General features: G+C 32.6%; 1 protein-coding gene across 19 annotated transcripts in view; it reads right to left on the bottom strand.

Annotated features, from left to right (window-relative positions):
- Positions 1-20,274, bottom strand: part of Rabgap1l (RAB GTPase activating protein 1 like) — a 581,968-nt gene that overhangs the window by 504,333 nt on the left and 57,361 nt on the right. For all 19 annotated transcript variants that reach the window (XR_013426383.1, XM_078022342.1, XM_078022343.1 and 16 more), the window contains 2 exons: positions 14,638-14,795; positions 12,703-12,813 (listed from right to left, as the gene is read on the bottom strand). Coding sequence is in view for 18 of the 19 variants with exons in the window: in XM_078022342.1 (XP_077878468.1) it covers positions 12,703-12,813; positions 14,638-14,795 (269 nt within the window). In the remaining variant the exon portion in view is untranslated. The remainder of the gene's footprint in view (positions 1-12,702; positions 12,814-14,637; positions 14,796-20,274) is intronic.

Raw genomic sequence — 20,274 nt, 5'->3', positions numbered from 1 at the left:
GTAATTTCCAAAATTATACTTCATTAGAGCATACAAGGCTTCCTATGGAGACCCGCAAGATCTACTAGGAATAATGTGTAGGGAATTAGATAGATATTATTAGAAACATAAACCCCTAATGTGAAGATTAAGCAGTTTATTGGGGAGTTCAAAGCATTCAACCTTCTTTTATAAACTTACTTGGAAAAGTAAAAAGCAAACTCATATCCCACCTATTTTTTCAAGACTTTCACAGTTTAGTAGGGAAGGAAAATAAGTAAACAGGCAATTACAATTTGATATAGCAAGTTCTATGGTGCCTGTAAGTTCCGAATGTTAACAAAGAAGAATGGACCCACATTAGACATTATTTATTATACAGTAAATAGCTGACCTGACTCAAAAATTGAAATCAAACCTCCTGAAAATGAGATTATATCAATAAATATTAACTATAGAAGCTCCTATTTATCAAATGTTTTAACTTTAAGCCAAACACTACTTCATTATTGTATTTATGGCTTATTTTAAATATTTATTTTTTAGTTGTAGTTGGACACAAAGATATTGTTCTTTTATTTTTTTATGTATTTTTATGTGATGCTGAGGATGGAACCAAGTGCCTTACACGAAACTGTCATATTCCTTTCTGAATTTGGATCAGCTTCCATTTAGTCTTTGCATTTTCGATGTTGTAAAATATCCAAAAGTTGTTCTAATGTGAAGATTTTGCCAAAGTCACTTCTGAGACATTCTTTCCCCCCAACTTCAACAGAACCACTGTCCTTACTCATGTTGATAGGTTCATCTTCCCTAAGCTCCTCTGCTGCTTATCTAGAGTCCCTTGAATAGGAGCAGTGTCAACATTCCCACAGAGAATCAGTCACTACTTTAACTCTGCATATGTCCTATTCAAATCCTGAAAATTTATTTCAACAGTGTACTATAGATGTTGCCACACTACACACATACTGTTCATTGTTGCTTCTTGACATGATGTCTGAATATTTTCAATTGTATTCTTTATGTCATATTGCTTTCAAAATTTAGCTGAAGAGATGCTTGAACTCCAGTCTCCTAGTAATACCATTCCCTTTCAATGTGGTAACTAGCTTTACTTGGCTTCAATGCTAGCAAAACTTATTGTAATTTTTTTACTAGTCTTCAACCAAAAGCAATTCAACCTGAGCAGCTTCCTATTCCAAGTGAAATTTAAACTAAAAGACATTGGAGTGACTTTATCATGTGTTTTGAATTCAGCAGACCTCTTCAGTATGGTTCACATCCCAGCTTCATGGACCCTAGGTCTCAGCTTGTCTTCATAATTACTATCACCATTTTCATATCTTCTATTACTTTTCACTTCTTTGCTACATTTTTATCTCGGGTGCCAAGTTTTCTCTTTCAGTTTTCCATTTTTTGTGAAATGTCACATGGAGTTATCACTAGGAGACAAGGAAGCAATGCAACATGCTTTGCAGTCTGTAAGTTAACTGAATAACAGAACACACTGAGACCTATTACTTTGAAAAAAGTGACACGGTGACTGATCATGTATTTACATTATGACTTATGGAAAGAAGAGGTAACAGTAAAGTTTGTATTTTATGTAATCACTCACAGTTAATACACCACAGAAACACAAACTTGAACTTTGCAGACAAGTGGATACAGTTATTTAACTAAACCATGACAACAGATATTCATACATATCATAACTGGGCCAAACAAGGACTGCCTATTACCCATATAGTTTCTGAATAAATCTAGCCAACATCTGCCTTCCCCCAGCAGCAGTCTACTTTGATTCTGTAGGCTACTTATTCTCGATTATTACATGCAGAGCACCAATCATCTGGGTAAAAATCATGATTAAGGTGGTGGTAAGAGTACTACTAACAGTATAATAGCATTTTATTAAGCATTATTCCACATCAGGGCCTATTACAAATACTTCACAGTCATTAACTGATTCTAACCTTACAACAATCAACAGTCCTATTATAGGCCATTAGTACAATCTCCTTGGTCCATCTCTCCCTCTTCAAAAGTCATACAAGAGTAAAATGGAAAGGCTTTAAGAAAAATAGTAAAAAGCTCTGATTCAATTCTTGTGTTGCTTCTTATTAATAGGCTATATTTCTTAGCAAGGCAAAATAACATGCTTTAGCTACCCAACCAAAATAAAAATGGAGGGGCTGGGGTTGTGGCTCAGCAGTGGAGTGCTCGCCTAACATGTGTGGGGCCCTGGGTTCGATCCTCAGCATCACAAAAAAAGTAAATAAAAAGAGGGTGTTGTGTCCAACTATAACTTAAAAATAAAATGTTAAAAACAAAAACATTTAAAAAAAAGGAAAAGTACTTTGTAGGGTTTCTAGCTTTAGTAAGAAAATATGCACAAAATACCTGAAAAGAAATAAATATATGGTAAAAAAAATCATTAAATGGTAGGTATTATCCTTGCCATTAATTATGACAGTTAATGGCTTCAAAGCTTCTTTATTTTGCTTTTCCCAGAAAAGTATCAGAAACTTTATCTGTGGATAATATCATTAGATCCTAATTTAGATACCTTCTGGTGAGGGCCAATCAGGTGAAAAAAATACAGTAATTTAAACAGGGAAAATTAACTATAAAGAACTATTAACTATATGTAATAGGAGGATAAGTGTAAAACAAAGGAAAGCATTTCAAGGAAGAGCAAACTTGGAAAGGGGAATCCTTTCCCTAAAGCTGGTATTCAGATCTCCCTAGAGAAGGTATGACTGCAGCCCCATGAATAGCAAAGAAATCAGGCAGACAGGTTGGCAGGCAGGCTAGCAAAGGAGGGTTCCCTGAGCCAGCTCACTGGTATGTTAGGCCTGGGGCACACAGAATCTGTGTCAGTAAGGCTGAAGAAGGACTTAACTGAGTCAGAACCAAAGCTATGAGCTCATGGGCAAATGCTGTACAAACCTGGGGGTAAAGCATCCCTAGATGTTCTCAGACCTTTAGACAAAACCAATAAATAATAATCAGCACATCAGAACCAAGAAGAGAAATCCCTTCTTCCTGCAGTGCTTCTTCAGCATCCTCTACTGTCACATCTGATACTGTACGTGCTGTAAAGAACACTTAAGGCTCCATTAGTGAAGATCAGGTTAAGAAGGTAGATTTGGAGCCAAGAGTTAGTAAACTAACACTGGAATACAGAAGACAGTTAAAATAGCGCATCTCTTCTAATACTTAGCAGCCAGGTTACAAATCCAAATCTCTTAAACCAATAAGTTAAGAAATTATTATTACAGTATGTAAGTATATTATGACTTACAAAACAGAGCTCCCATAGAGGTCTATAAATTGTAGCAAAGTCAGTTTCCTAGTTGTGATAACATACTGTTGTGATGTGAGATGTTATCCTTGGGGAAAGTTGGGGGAAGTGTACATAGAGCAATTTTGTACTATTATTATAATTTCCTCTAAGTCTATGATATATATATATATATTAATATATTAATATGTATACAATATATAATTTCAAACTAAAAAGTTTTTCAAAATTAGCTCTAAGATATCAAAAATCAATCAACTTATAAAAACACATTACAGAAAATATTTTAATTACTAATATAAAAGGTGTATTTCTTAAAATATGATGTTAAATTAAATAATAGTATTACATATATCCATACTTCATACTAAACCTCCCTCTACTGAATGCCAGAAAGCCAGCAATGGAATATACTGAAAATTCTGCCCTAATTACAAGTTTTAGTCCAAAGATCGAGAGACAGATAGAAGTTTCCAGATACCCACTCTGCAAAGCACTTAATAATGCCAATTTCTTTCAACTATCACTTGAAATCATCATGAGAGAACACTGAAAATATTTTTTGTGTAAGTAATAATGTGTTTTCCTAAGGAAAAAGAAGATTATCGTTCTACTGCCTTGAGAAAAAACAGAGGACAAATGAATAAGCTCATGGAACAACTCATGGAGAGTATAGGTCACCCCCTTAATTTTTTCTCATTTTCAGAAAAGGAATTAAGAAAAATATTAGAACATCTAAACATTGGATTTTGCTAAAAAAAAGAGTTCATTTACATAAGAGATTAAAAAATGTAAATTAGACTAACACCTGGGCAACTTCAAGACAGTGGCTTGGGCTTCTTCTTAAATAATAAAACTATAACGATTTCTTATGGTGAAAGTAAAAAGTACTACTAAGCAAATTTGGCCAAAAACCCTCAGAAAAGTCTTAATACTGTATTAGTTTAGTCAAAAGATGATAAACACTTCAAATCCAACCACCTTTTGACTTTAGTAATGTCAAATCATACTAGAGAACTGTTGGTTCAATGAAAAGAAAAGATCCCCAGGTAATTTTTTTCTGTTGTCCTTGCCCAGGAAATCTTTTACCCAAGAAAATAACATAAGGCAAGGTACCTGATAAGTGATAATTATGATAAATGCTACTTATTACTTCAATTTGTTACATGGTTTTGGCTGTAAGCCGCAAGCCTAAATTAAGATCGGAAGCTGGAACATCTCAGGATTACTCTGCAAATGGTTAAAGTGCATAGGTCTTAACTCCATTGCTCCATATGGTCTGATATATGACTGCTTTCTAGCAATGATGTGTTGTAATTTTTCTAATGTATATATAATGAATTTTAACCACTCCCAAATTAAAAGTGATAAAAGTGACTCATGGAAATTCTTCCTCTCCATCAGTGTTGGCTGTAACTGAATACAAACTGAGTTGTGTGTTTTAAAACAATCTAATCATTGTACTCAACTTGTTTTATTACTACTTCATTCTAGTAAGCACAGCAACCATGAGGGGCAAAACCCTGGGAACAGAATGGCGTGCCATAGAGTGAAACCCTGAAACCAAAATCTCTCCTCAATTTTCCTCCCACAAGGCTTAAAATTAGCACCATTAGAACATCTCTCCCTGTTAGGGAATTTAAAGAGGTCCAGTTGCTAAAATAAAGATTAATATGTGGTGGAAAAAATCAAATAGTCAGAACACTAACATTGGCCAAAACTGAAAAATTTCCCCTTCTCCTTTCTCACTTTTTGGGTATCAAGCAGAACTAACAATTTGTTCTAGGCATCCAAATGGGTGCTAGGTAATAGCGCTAGTAATAATGTATTTGAAACACAAATTAAGGCTTTTTTAATCTATATCAACACAGCAGAGTAGAAGGAAACCTTATGCAATATTTGTACATGTGGTGGTACTATAAAACACAGGGCAGGTCAGCTGTGCAAGGACAGAATGTTCACTGTTTCTGCTGTGGGAATACCAGAACCTGACCTGAGCAGCCCTGTGTACACTTCAGTGTTTCAGCTGGAGTTCCTCCATGATTCAGCGCAGAACTTCCTCACCTCACACATCTCAGACTACAATACATTCTCCTCTCAGTGGTTGATGCTAGTTTTCTCTTCTACAAACCAGTCAGCTTTTCTCCCAGGGCATGGAGGATTTGAAATCCCTGGCAATCACCTGGATGCCCCAACACCTATGATCACTTTCAAATTGTGCTGAAAATACCAAAGATTACTAATTTGTTTATCTTGTAACTGGTTTATTTTAAATCTAGCATATAATCAAGATTTAACTGGATTCAGTCTTTAAGAATACATATACCTAGAAATCAGATGGCTTTGGTTAAATCCTGGATCAGTTTCTGACCAAATAACCAAAGTTACTTAACCTCATTAAGCCTCTGTTTCATCATCTACAAAAATGGATTAATGATAATAACATCTTCCTCACATGTTGAGACAACTGAAACAATAAATATTTGTTATTTGTCCTCAATAAATATTTGTTATTATTATTACTGTTCTCTATTTTATATCCCATTCTTTTTTAATATTTATTTTTTAGGTGTAGATGGAGATAACACAATGCCTTTATTTTTATGTGGTGCTGAGGATCTCGAATCTGGGTCCTGCCCATGCTAGGTGAGCGCTCTACCACTGAGCCACAATCCCAGCCCCAGCCACAATCCCAGCCCCAAAATCCCATTCTTAAAGCTTTATATGTGATGTCCAGCACAGATAACTGAGGAAAGAATATAATTTGTCAAAAGAAGAGATCAGTTTTTCACGTCTCCTCTAAAAAACATAGGGACTTTTATTAGGTTCAATGTTCATTCAATAAATCATTCCATATTACAACAAATTTCACCAATGCTCTAATATAAAATTATGTATACTTTTTATTCATTTATCCAAGGTTTAAAAACAGAGGAAGTAGAGAATAAAAGTAAGTATTCTAGTACTAGATGGACTCAATTCAAAATTAACTGTATGACTTCAGACAAGTTAAATAACTTCTGTAACTCACGTTTTTCTCAAATGTAAAATGAAAATAATACCTCATAGGTAGTACCTAGAAAAGTACTCAGCACAGAGAAAGTGCTACATAATAATTAAATAACTAATTATAATGTTCTTTGTTCCAAGCACAGTCCTAGATACTCAAGATTCTGGGATTAACAATATACTTGGCTATAAAGGTGTTGAGACAAACAATTACAGTATAATTTGTATTAATAATTTGTCAAATATCAATATACAAGATATACAAGATACCCTTGAATATATTTTTTAAAAAAGAATACTGATTATTAGCATTCCATGTAGGTGATAGGTACATTGGGATTTTATATGATTCCTTCTACTTTTGTATATGTTGGAAATTTTATATAATGAAAAGTTTCTTTAAAAGGTTTTATTTTCTCCTTCGGTGATAGGCACAAATAATGTAATTTGAAGGATTTTCTTTCACATAATGTCTTTACACTTCAAATTAATTTTGTCAGCAGCAGTGTTAAAGATGCATATATAGGGCTGGGGATGTGGCTCAAGCGGTAGCGCGCTCGCCTGGCGTGCGTGCGGCCCGGGTTCGATCCTCAGCACCACATACAAACAAAGATGTTGTGTCCGTCGAAAACTAAAAAATAAATATTAAAAAATTTTCTCTCTTTAAAAAAAAAAAGGTGCATATATAGTAAGAACTGTCTTGGGCTGTGGTTGTGGCTCAGTGGTAGAGTGCTCGCCTAGCATGCACAAGGCATTGGGTTCGATCCTCAGCACCTCATAAATGTAAACTGGGGATATTGTGTCCACCTAAAACCGAAAAATATATATTAAACATAATTTTTAAAAAAAGAACTATCTTGATAAGAGTGCCACCTACTGGATTACTTAAACCATCATTTACAGTTTGTGATTTTAACACAATTAATATCACATTTAACACAATAAAAAGCAAAGGTTTCATTTTCCAAAATCTGAGTATTTACAAAATCTCCCATATCACAGGTAATTCTGTTATAACAAAGTATTATTAGGACAAGACTCATTAGCCTGAAGCAATGTCAGTCAGTTCTAATTTGGATATTTATAAAGGTGTCTGATAGAATGAGTGAAAAAGTAAGCAAAGAAATTTAACACTGATTACTGAATATATAAACTCAGAGTTGTATTAGATATTATCATCAATAGTTATATTAAAATAAAAACAATACAACTTACGCATCCCACAATGTATCCAAATTTCAAGATGTTATACAAAATAAACATATAAAATTTTTTGTCAATTTATTTTTAATTTTTTGTATTTTCTTATTTCAAGACAGGGTTATCGAGGCTGACCTCAAATTTGCAATCCTTCTGCTTCAGCCTCCCAGGTAGGTTGGATTACAGGTGTGCACCACCATGCCCAGTGTGTCAATTTAAAAAGAAATAAAATTAAAACAATATACTAAGCAGTTATGTGTGGAATTAATTTTAAAAACAACTGTCCTGATACATACAAACGAATACATGTAGGAAATTTTTCTTTTTTGCTGTTCCTTTTTTTTTTTTTTTTTTTTGGTACCAGGGATTGAACTCAGAGGCACTCAACTACTAAGCCACATCTCCAGCCCTGTTTTGTATTTTATTTACAGACAGAGTCTCTGAGTTACTTAGAACCTCACTTTCGTTGAGGCTGGCTTTGAACCCGCAATCCTCCTGCCTCAGCCTCCCAAGCTGCTGGGATTACACATATGCACCATCACTCCCGGCTTATTGTTCCATATTTTTATTGGTGCATTATAATTATACATAATGATGAGATTTGTTGTTACATATTGATGTATGCACAAGATATAACAACATAATTTGATAAATATCATTACCCAGTTCTTTCCCTTTCCTATTCCTTTGCTCTACTGGTCTCCCTTCAATTTTCATGAGATTCCCCCCACCAACTTTTTTCCTTTATCCCCTCTAGAGTTCACACATGATCCTTGACATTATGAGTTTGGCTTATTTCACTTAATAAAATACTCCATCCACTTTTCTGCAAATGACATATTTCACTTTTCTTTATGATTGGATAAAACTCCATTGTATATTTTCTTTATCTGTTCACCCACTGATAGACAGGTAGGCTGGTTCCACAGCTTGGCTATTGTGAATTGTGCTGCTATAAACATGGTTATACACATACTACTGTAGTATGCTAACTTTAATTCTTTAGAATAACTACCAAGGAGTAGTATAGCTGAGTAATATGTTGGTTTCCTGGATAGTCTTCTGAAGAATCTCCATACAGATTTGCAAAGTGGTTGTACTAAATTACAATCCCACCAACACTTGTAAAAATGTCCCTATTCCCCCACTTCCTCTTTAGCAATTCTTATCATTTGTATTCTTGATGGCTATCACTGTAACTCAATGAGATAAAATTTCAGTATAGTTTTGATTTGCATTTCCCTAACTGCTAAAGACGTTGAACCTTTTTCAAATATTTGTTAGCCATTTATATTTCTTTTGAGAAATGACTGTTAAGTTACTTTGCCCATTTACTGAATTACCTGTTTTAGGGGTCCGAGTTCTTTCTATATTCTGGGTATTAATATCCTATCAGAAGAGAAACTAGCAAAATCTTTCTCCATTCTGTAGGCTCTCTCTTCACATTTTTAACTGTTTTTTCTGCTGTGTAGAAGCTTTTCAGTTGGATGCCATCCCATTGTTTAATTCTCAATATTATTTCCTATAGGCTTCAGGAGGCCTATTGAGGAAGTCATTGCCTGGGCCTATATGTTGGAGTGTTGACCCTATGCTTTCTTCTGAGTTGCAAAGTTGCTGGACTAATTCTTAAGTCTTTGATCCATTTCGAGTTGGCTATTGTGCAAAGTGACAAACAGGAATCTAGCCTTACTCTTCTATATATGGAGAGCCAGTATTCCCAGCAACATGAAAACATTAAAATGGCTACCTGTTCTCCAACATACATTTTTGGTGCCATACAGATGAGTATCTGTATGGGTTTGTCTCTATCTCTTCTATTCTGTTCCACTGGTTTATGCCAGTACCATGCAGTTTTTGTACTATAGCTGAAGTATAGTTTTGTACTATACTGAAGTATAATTTGAACTCAGGTATTGTGATGTTTGTTTTTTGTTGTTGTTGTTGTTTGTTTTTTACTTAGGATTGATTTGGCTATTTGGGCTCTTTATTCTTCCAAAAGAATTTTAGAATTGATTTTCCTAATTCTGTCAAGAATCTCATTAGTATTTTGATGAGAAGTACATTGAATCTGTACATCACTTTTGATAATATGATCATTTTAACAATATCAATTCTCTGTATCCATGAATGTGGGAGATATTTCTATCTTCTAGTAACTTGAATTTCTTTATTCGGGGTTCAATAATTGACATTGAAGACGTCTTTCATCTCCTTGTTTAGGTTTATTCCTAAGTACCTTTTTATTTTTTTAAGGCTTTTGTGAATGGGACTGTTTTCCTGATTTCTTCTTCAGCAAATTAATTATTGATGTGTAGGAAAGTTATTGATTTTGTATGCTTTATACTTAGGAAAATTTCCTAATGACAGACACATACTAATTCAAAATAGGTTCCTCTCAAGGAACCTACGTGTAACATGAGATAACAGGCTCTGAAAAAATATTGGTATTCTGAAAAAAGCATCCAAAAGATAGTTTAGGTAATGATGAGACTATTGGAAAAATCTGAATAAAACTATTTTATGAATATAAAAGTAGGCTAGGGCTGGAGTTGTGACTCACTGGTAGAGTGCTTGCCTCACCTGTGTGAGGCACTATATTTGATTCTCAGCACCACATATAAATAAATAAATAAAATAAAGGTCCATCATCAACTAAAAAAATATTTCTGAAAAAGTAAGCTAAAGTAGCATTTCTAAACTATTGTTTTCTATTTTAAATGAATGTGTAAATGTTTAACCAAGTTACCAAAAAGATATATAATTAGGCCCTCAACTACTCCACCTATATTTATCAAGCTTTCTATATTTAAGTTTATCAAACTTGGGGCTTCTCATTGGGAAAAGAAATGCTTTACATTCAAGCATAGTTTGCATAGTTTAGGTATAATATACCATTTAATCATAAAACTCTTAATATTTTGAAAGAATACTTATTTAAAGTTAAATTATTCAACACCTAATACTATGTTACTATAGGCTTATTAAATATAAAGTTGCTTTTTTGTAACATGCAAAATGAAGTGCTCAACATAATGATGTGGTATGTCATCTGGAATGGGGTTTGAAGGTTTCCTAGTGGCTAATTCTTAGGCAAATTAAACAATAAAATAACTAAGTACTAGAGTGAATTACAAAGTACTGGAGAAAAAAAATGAAATCCAGGACCAGGGTTGTGGCTCAGTGGTAGAGCGCTTGCCTAGCGTGTGTGAGGCCCTGGGTTCAATTCACAGCACTACATATAAATAAATAAAATAACGGTCCATTGACAAATAAAACAAAGGTCCATTGACAGATATAATTTTTTTTAATTTTTAAAAATTAAATCCAGGAGTCAATACCAAAAACAAATAGATAACTAAGTGGAAGAGAAGAGAAGGCTCTGTTTACAGCAGAGTGCCATGATCTGATAATAATATAGGGATAGTAATAAAGGAGTTGAAAAATTATCATTTGTAATCACAATCATAAAGACTAAATCAGACAAGAATCATGAATGATTGCTAGATCAAGGAGAAAATTTTGATAAGGAGCAGTATGTTTTTATAGTCTTAAAATTGTTCTCTCTAATACTAGTTTAATTTTTTTAAATGCTCCTGAAAGTTTGAAATTGCTTCCAAATAAAAAAAATTTAAAAACGGCTGTTATCTAATACTAGTCAATTTTTTTAATGAAAGGTTATTATATGTAAAAAAATAATATTCTTTAGGACTTTAATACTTAGCAAAATTTTTTCTCTTCAGCTCATTTTTCATCAATTTTAAGACTATAATTAAGACACTTTTTTATACCACTAAGAATGACAGAGAAAGGTGACAATTATAAGATGTTATCAACTATAAAGCACATCACAATTTCAGGGATGTTAAATATGAAAACATATGTCTTACAAATGATGAAATATGATTTTTATACATGGTCAAATTTGCAAACAACTTTTTTAAACATGCATACATCACCATACCATAGTGATTTTATGCTCAATTGAACTTTTTCTGTTACCTGAAAATAGGCAGCAAGATCCAAAGATTGGAACAAAATAGAACTAAGTATTCTACTTCCTACAGAAAACTAAAAATGGTTGGGGACCACACATCTTCTCCTAGCTTTCATAAGGACAAAGGGGCTGTGATGCCATCAATTGTTATCTTGGTTGCCTCCACCGTAATTCCAGTCCAAGAAATGTAGAAGGGAGACACAGGGAGTAGTCACAGTATACGGCAGTCTTGATGAAGAGGTTTTTTCCTCTTGCTTATCACCAATTTCTCCCATTCCTTGAAGCCAAGTGAATAAAAATTTGCATTCCCAATTTTTTTGCCACTATAAACAATGCTGCTTATTAATAAACATATTTAAAATTATCTTTATATAGCATTACTCTTATCTCCAATAGAATAATTTCCCTAAGCCAATGTATCCAATTATAGGATTTTTAAAAAAATATTTTTACATGCTGCCACACTGTTTCTTCAAAATGGGTGTACACACACACTTGACACTTCCATTAACAACATGAGAATATTCTTTTTCCTGAATCTGTACCATCACTACATATTTTTCCAATCTGATATCTTGTGCTTACTTTCATTTACATCTCCATATTTATGAATTAAGACATCTTTAAATATGTTAGGCATCTCAACAGCTTTTCCATGATTTATTTATTCATACTCTAGTATATTTTTCTCCGTTGTTTTCTTCCAATTGTTTAGAAATGTGATATCTACAATATGAATATTCTTTCAGAATTATCATCTGTTATTGACTTTGTTTACAGTATTGTTTGTCCTACAAGTTTTGTTTTGTGAATAGCTTTCCTATGAAAGATAAACAATTTGTGTCTATGCATTTATATATTTTAAAAATATATATATCTGTATTTTAAGCCTACTCAAATGGAAAAATAATTCAAAAGTTAAGGTATTTGTGCTGTATACGCAAATAAGAGAAAATAAAAGGGTTGAAAGAATTATTGAAAAACTAAGGTAATTGCATGTATATTTTCCCCATCAAATGAGATTTTCAGTGAAGTTAGTTATATGTAACTTGAAGTGGAGACAGCATTATTATTCTCATCTTCATTTTTAATTGGAGAAAGTATAATGAAAAGCCACACTGAGCTACAGAGCTGATTCAATAGCTTGTCTTTTGAAAGTAGTATCAATGTCAACACAAGTTTTAATAGCATTTAAGAGCAAGACACTTACCTTTCAATAGCTAATTCTTTGTTAGAAAGTTGCTGCACTGTAATCACAACCTTCTTCTCTATTCCTTGCTTTAATTTGAAATAAAATTTATCTCTATCCTTTGGCACAGGGCTGAAATATTCAAAAAGAACAAGAATTACCAATATAACAATATAATCAAATAAGATATTCCAAGGTTTGAACAAGACAATCAAGTATTTAAGCAATGACTCTTAAGATGTTTTACACTCTTGGCCTGAGTTTGTGGCTCAGTGGTAGAGCATGCGATGCGCCTAGCACATGTGAGGCACTAGGTTTGGTCCTCAGCACCACATATAAATAAATGAATAAAATAAAATAAAGTTAAAAAATGTGCTGGGCTGGGGATATAGCTCAGTTGGTAGAGCACTTGCCTTGCATGCACAAGACCCTGGGTTCAATCCCTAACACCACAAATATATAAATAAATAAATACATACATACATACATACATACATACAATGTGCTAAACTCTCACCTTGCCACAGATAACTATAAATTTTATGGTCAGAAACAAAAATTTCCAATAATTTTTAAATTGGACTTTAAAAAGCCTTACATTTCATCTCCTAACCAAGTTTAAAACCAAGATGTAACATGATACAATTGCAGGGCTGAGGTTGTGGCTCAGTGGTAGAGCTCTCGCTTGGCAGGTATGAAGCACTGGGTTCAATCCTCAGCACCATATATAAATAAATAAATTAAATTAAGGTATTATGTCCATCTACAACTAAAAAAAAAAAGCTATAATTGCAAGTTTTAGTTATTGTTTAATAAATTTTAAAATATAATTTATTCGCTATTTTTAAGACAGTTACATTTCTGGTTTAGCTGGCTATATAGTCATGGGTGCCTATTATATAGTGAAACAGAAAGCAAAAACATTGACAACTTTAATTTTAAGACAGCATTTAAGATTATGACATATTCAAAAACATACAAAGAAAAGATTGACCAAGATAGACAGTGGTAAGTTAATCAAATTCAAGCCTAAACCAAACTATTCTTTTTGGGGGAAGCCAATACTGAGGATTGAACCCAGAGTACCTTAACCAGTGAGTTACATCCTCAGCCCTTTTTTTTTTTTATTTTGAATCAGGGTCTCACTAAGTTGCCAGGCTGGCCTGGAACTTGCAATCCTCCTGCTTAAACATCCCAAGTAGCTGGGATTAAGGTATGTGTCCCCATATCTAGCTAAATTCATTATTCATATAATGAATTAATTCATTAAAACACTAAATGTTGAAAATAGAAGTTCTCAACTGAAAAGGAAAACTATCAGGAACAACTTATTTGATCTGAGACTCTATTTCTACATCTATAAATATACAGATAAATTATCTTCCCAGTAATTACTGTTAGAATTAAAAGCACAGTTAAGGCATATAGGTGGTTATTAAATAGTATAAATACTTCTTACTAATTGCCTGTTTTTAAACTGGAGGAAAAACATTTTAAATGTCCAATAGAAAAAAATGGACAATTAAATGATAATTGAACTATATAATATACTATTAGTTACCATTAAAAATTATTTTAAGACATTTTAATAAGAAATTCTTAAAATGTAAAGAAACTACTTGTATATATACAATCATTTTAAAATTCCCTTCGAAATAAACAAAGGGGATAAACTAAATATTAGAAGTAATTACTTATGGCTGGCAAGATTAAAGTTTCTCCTTCTATTTTTATTATTTTACTAAATTTACTATAATAAACTTTAGTACTTTTAAATTATTAAGAAAATCATTTAAATATCTGAAAAGCATCAGAACAATGAAACATATTCACCAAAAATTCCTTTACCAGTTTAACACTTTATGCCAACATTGTCTAGCTGGGGGAAATTTTAGATTAGTCAATATTATATTTCAGGCATAATGATATATTTTTTTCCTTCACAAATAACCTCACCTAAAGTTTCCTTTTCCATCATCTTCTTTTACCTCCAAGGAGACACCAAAGGTAAACACATCACTGTCAGGGGTAGGAATAATCGAGTCTTTAACATCAGACACTTGTCTGGAAGAACGTTTGAATGCTGTACAGAAACTATATAAAATTCTGCTTACCTAAAAAAATAAAAATGGAAATACCATTAGGCATGAGTTTTAACTGCATTCTGATACCCTTCTCTGATTTTTGAGTCTATTACTTTCCATGATCACAATTTTCTTAAGTAGATAAAAGATATATAATCTAAGAATCCATTAGTCATTTAGATATTGCATAAATATTTTTCATCACTTATGCATTAAAGAGGGGTGAGTCAAAACCATATGTGGTAAATGTAGATAGATCATCCTAACTCTAAATAAATCATATCCTGAAGACTATCATCAGTTTGAAGTCTAAGAGGGAAAATATTGCTAACAGTATCCCTCAAAAGGCAAATTAGTTTCACAGAATATTTTAACTTTATGAAAGTAATAAAAGGACATCATTTCAAGTATGATGTATGTTTTCAAACTTACAACAGATAAAATTCCAATGTAAACACTAGAGATGAGAACTAACATTTAGGAGTTGCAACAAGGATCTAGGAATCCTGAGAATTAAGAAAGACAAGACAATGAGGTACACTCAGGAGAAAAAGTAAGCTGATATCTTTAACAGTGATTCAGAATTCGCCCAAGTACAAAAAAGGATGATATGCCTGTCCAGGAGAGGGGGAAAAAAATACCATCAGTACCAGAGGGGATCATTTAATTATTATAAAAAACTTTCTTTGAAGAAGTTCTCTGATAATACCTAATGAAAAGGCAAGATTTCCATCCAAGAAATTGGTGAGATAGCATGTACATCATTTGTCAGGAAAAAATTATTCTATCGAGTGAAGAATATTTTATTATTATGAAAAATTTCTCTCCAGTATGAACAGCAGGGTATCTTTGCTATCTGATACACAAACAGGTTATCACTGTTAGAAAATAGATGTTATTTACTGCTATTTATCAATAATGATTTTATAATATATATATATATATATATCTTTTAGTTTACATACTCCATTAATACACACTACAATATCTGATTCTCCAAAGTAGGTTTATAAAACAGGCCTGACAGAATTTGCAATACTTTTTGCAAATGATTAAAATGGGGTTCAAAAACTTTCCAAAAATCATGCAGCTATTAAGTGATTGGGTTGTCTAGAATTCTGAGTTGAGGACTTCTTAAGAGACTGCTTCCTAATATTATTTAGATTAGCTCTCTGATTATCAATGACTTTCTCTCGTAGAATAGTAAAATAGGGAATTAAATTCAACAAGTTTATATGTATATGTGCCTCACTAGAGTAGAGAAATATGCCCAAGTGTATTCATATTGAGGAATGGCTGCCTCACTAAGAAAGAATTCTTTAAGAAACAATCAAAAAAGTCATGTTTCAAATATTCTTGTTTTGTTTGTTTCAACTCTGGTATTTAAACTTGATAATAAAAATAAACTAATTTAGGTTCATCAAGGAAGCCACATCAATTTACAGACGTCTCTAGGCTTTAAAATACACTGAAGTATTTTGACCGGATCCTAAGATGATGCTAGGCTCTACAAGGTTTCAGCTCAAGTCTTCAATTTCTCTTTTCACTTCTCAGCCTCAAAGGACTAGAATCTGAGCCACAAAATAAAAGTAAATCCCACTTTCAGAAATAAGCATTCATGAGAACATCACTTAAAGAGATTCCAGTATTTTTACTCAATGTTGTCATAGTATAAAAATACTAAAGGATGCTGCGAATGAAGGGATGGTGAATGGTCTTAATGTATTCTATTAGTATTAGGTCCTTCTAATGTCCACTTAAATATATATACACATATACACACACATAGTTATATTCAGACACAAATGGCTCATACTTTTCCTAAAGCAGCAAAATATTATAAATCCCACACCTTTCCAAAAGTTATTCTCTTCCTCATCTGCAAAAAAATATATATTAACATCTCATACTGTGATCTTGAAGCAACAACTTCGAATCTCTTATCCCATCCATAGGTTGAATAAGGAAAATGAGGTGAAACAAGAGGGGTTAAACAAAGGTCATATTTTCAATACCTCAAAATGGTAAATTAAAAGTAAGGAGATTACTCTGAATATTAACAAATCTTTTACTTATTAGATAAATTCAAATTGTCATTAAATATATTGCTTTACAAATACAACATTTTTAATTCATTTAAAACAAGAGTACTCCTTCAGGAATAAAAGTTTGTTAAAGAATGCAGTCTTTCTTATTTTTCTACTTTTCTACTTTAATTTTATTCATATATTCTGGCATAAGCTTTTTCTGTATACATACAGCCTAACACATTCAAAAACAACTAGTCCTCAAACTTTTAGTACTCACATTTACATGTTAATCAGTGATTACCCTAAACTCCTTTTCAATGTCAATTAATAGTTTCTTAAATTAGCTGATTAACATTATTTTTTAACATTTTTAGCAAATGTAGAAATATTCCTGCCCACCTAAAGTTCAACTTTGGTTGTAGTACCATATTTGATTCACAGTGGTTATGAATGTTTAAAAGTATTTTACCATGTTATCCCATTACAATTATATATAAACAAGTAAAAACAATAAAAGCAGCAAAGGTTTGATATTCATAAGAACTGTAGGCCTCAACTCTAGAGACAATTAAGACAATGACAAATTAACTTACTCAAAGACATTTTTGAGTTACAGTGCTAGGGATACAGAAGAGAACATGGAAGTTACATTGTAACAAATGTAAGTTGAATGTACTTGGTTTGGGAAAGTAAGAATAATTAGGTAAGCCAAAACCAAAAATATTTAGCCTAAGATGCATACTTATTGAACTTGGCTCAATAATTTTAGTGTGAAGAAGGAAAACGTAATCAACCAACACAATATAAATATGCTATTGAAGATTATACCTAGAAGGTGAAGTGTAAATAATGACTTTAAATTACTTTTAGTTCTTTGGGTACAATGTACTTCCTAAATAAAATGTGAAATCCAGTGTCTACTTTTTACATATGCAATTAAAATGTTTTTTAAGCAAGCATCATAATATATGAAATTAGGGAAACACTTATATATAATTTTAGAAAAATTAAGTCAAATTCCATTGATATTTATTCTCTCCTGTCCCTTCTCATCCCTTCTTCTCACCCTTTTATTTTCTTTGTGTCAGAGATACCAGCAAGCTTGCCACATCAAAAGGCTACATACACCAAAAAAGGCAAAGAATTAGACAAATTCTAAAGGATGGTAAGGCTTCAGGAATTTTTTTTAAAAGGTTAAGTATATGGAGCGAACCCAGAGTGGTAAAGAATAATGGGGGAAAAAACAGACTGCACCTTTCTTTTGGAGATTATGTACAACAACATATTAACTTCATTAACAGCATTCAATACTAACCTTATCTTACAAGTTGTTATTTCCACCAAAAAGGTTAAAATCACTTGTAAATTCTACCGTGTGTGAACAAGCTGAATCCTATAAGTGGCCCAAGGATTGTCAAGGTAGATTAATAAAAAATGATTTTCAATGTCTATGATTCTTGAAACAAATTGGATAGTCAAAATTATGTGAAGAAAATTAAAACTACATTACCATGGCAAATACTTCATATATGTTACATTATTGAAATACACACAAAAATAATTATCTAGAAGGGGCATTTTCATTGCAGAAGGCAAAGATTTATTGATAAATAAAACAGAACTATTTTCCCCCAAAAGCAGTACCCATAGAAAGTACTAATAAACACAAAACTTTGTTATCTGCTTCGGGTTGTTGTTATTTTTAAATGAGAGTGGGAAGACAGCACCCATAGGTATCTGGAATGGAAATATCCCAAAATTTTAACTGTGGTAGAATTCAGGTCACCTTTATTTTCTTCTTTATTTCAGTATTTTGCAAAGTCTCAAATATGTATTATATGTTAAAATCCAAATAAAGCTATTATATAACAAAGCATTTACTTAAATATAGCTAGGGTTTCCAAGATAAAGCCTTTCTATTAATATTGGTGTATGATAACCTACTCTTTCAGAAACATCATGTATCAAGTAAATGTTATCCAAAAAATGTAGGAAAAAACATTCTACGAACAGCATCCTAAAACAACTTATTGTTTTAAACAACTTTTAAATACATGTGTCACTGAAAGAACCTATTACATTCACTGTAATTAAAAAATTATTGGGGGGGCTGGGGTTGTGGCTCGGAGGTAGAATGCTCGACTAGCATGTGTGAGGCACTAGGTTCGATCCTCAGCACCACATTAAAAAAAAAATAAAGATATTATGTCCACCTATAACTAAAAAATAAATATGTTTTTAAAAATTATTAGGGTTGGGGTTGTGGCTCAACAGTAGAGTGCTTGCCTAGCATGTATGAGGCACTGGGTTCGATCCTCAGCACCACATGAAAATAAATAAAATAAAGGTACAACTAAAAATATATATTTTTTAAAAATTATCCAAGAAACATTTTTAAAATTATAAAATTCAAAGAAAACATAACCAGAATATTTCTGAATCATCTTTCAAAATACGGCACTTAACCAAGTAACTGTCTACATGAATATGTTTTTAGAAATATTTTCCAATGCAAGAAGTAGTTTTCTTTTATATAGCAGTATACTGGCAAGCCCAAGAAAATATACTGCATTAAAAACTCATCTTCCCAACTGATACCATTGACATTTAGCACAAAATACCTTTGAATGCCTTTAACTCCACATGAGGAAAAACTGTGCTTGTAATAACATAACACTGACAGTTGCTAGTATTAATAAAACACAAAAACATCATAAAAAATGTTTTGAAGAAAATGATCTTACTCAATAACATAAATAAAATCTCAGAGAGTCAATCAAGCCTTCTAAAGTATCTTTTAAAAGTTCTGTATAATATATCCATAAAGATGCAACTAGAATTGGTGACTTGGCTTTTTTCACTATATCTGATATTTTGCTAAGACTGCAATTCTTTGTCAGAAGCCTACCACATAACTCTCTCTGCACAAAGATCACTAACATTAAGATAATTCTGATTGGACAGACTAATTCTTTTGCCATAGGACACAGAGATCCACTCCAACAGAGTCCTGCAGAAGAATATCCAGAGTCAAATGTGTCCTGACCCTTCTGTGGGAACCCCTAACCCTTGCATCACAGCTGTCCAAGAGAGCCATCATCACCCTCACTGGGATCCCCTTCTGCCACCATTGGTGCCTGCTGCTTGAAGATTTTTACAATGAAGTGACAGCATCACAGTGACAGCAGACAATCGTAGCCATGCAGTTACTCCTGCTTGAAAAACTCATCTTCTTGCCTTTAACAGAAAAACCTCTATAGATGTCATCCAGGGACTCTGGGGAGGAAAAAAAGGAAAATAAATCAGTGGCATTGCCACACAGTACATACTTAAGCAAAAGAATACCTGTCACATGGCTCCTAGGCTATCTAAGCCAATTGCTTGTACTCACCAGAAGGGACTTAACTACTGAAGACTACAATTGTCCCTCTATTACAAAACAGGAAATTTCCAGGAACCAGATAACCAGTAATTAAATG

The sequence above is a fragment of the Ictidomys tridecemlineatus genome, chromosome 10 (assembly GCF_052094955.1).
Source record: "Ictidomys tridecemlineatus isolate mIctTri1 chromosome 10, mIctTri1.hap1, whole genome shotgun sequence".
Taxonomy (NCBI): domain Eukaryota; kingdom Metazoa; phylum Chordata; class Mammalia; order Rodentia; family Sciuridae; genus Ictidomys; species Ictidomys tridecemlineatus.
The sequence above is the reverse complement of the archived record's forward strand: the minus strand, read 5'-3'. Positions and strand labels throughout refer to the sequence as shown.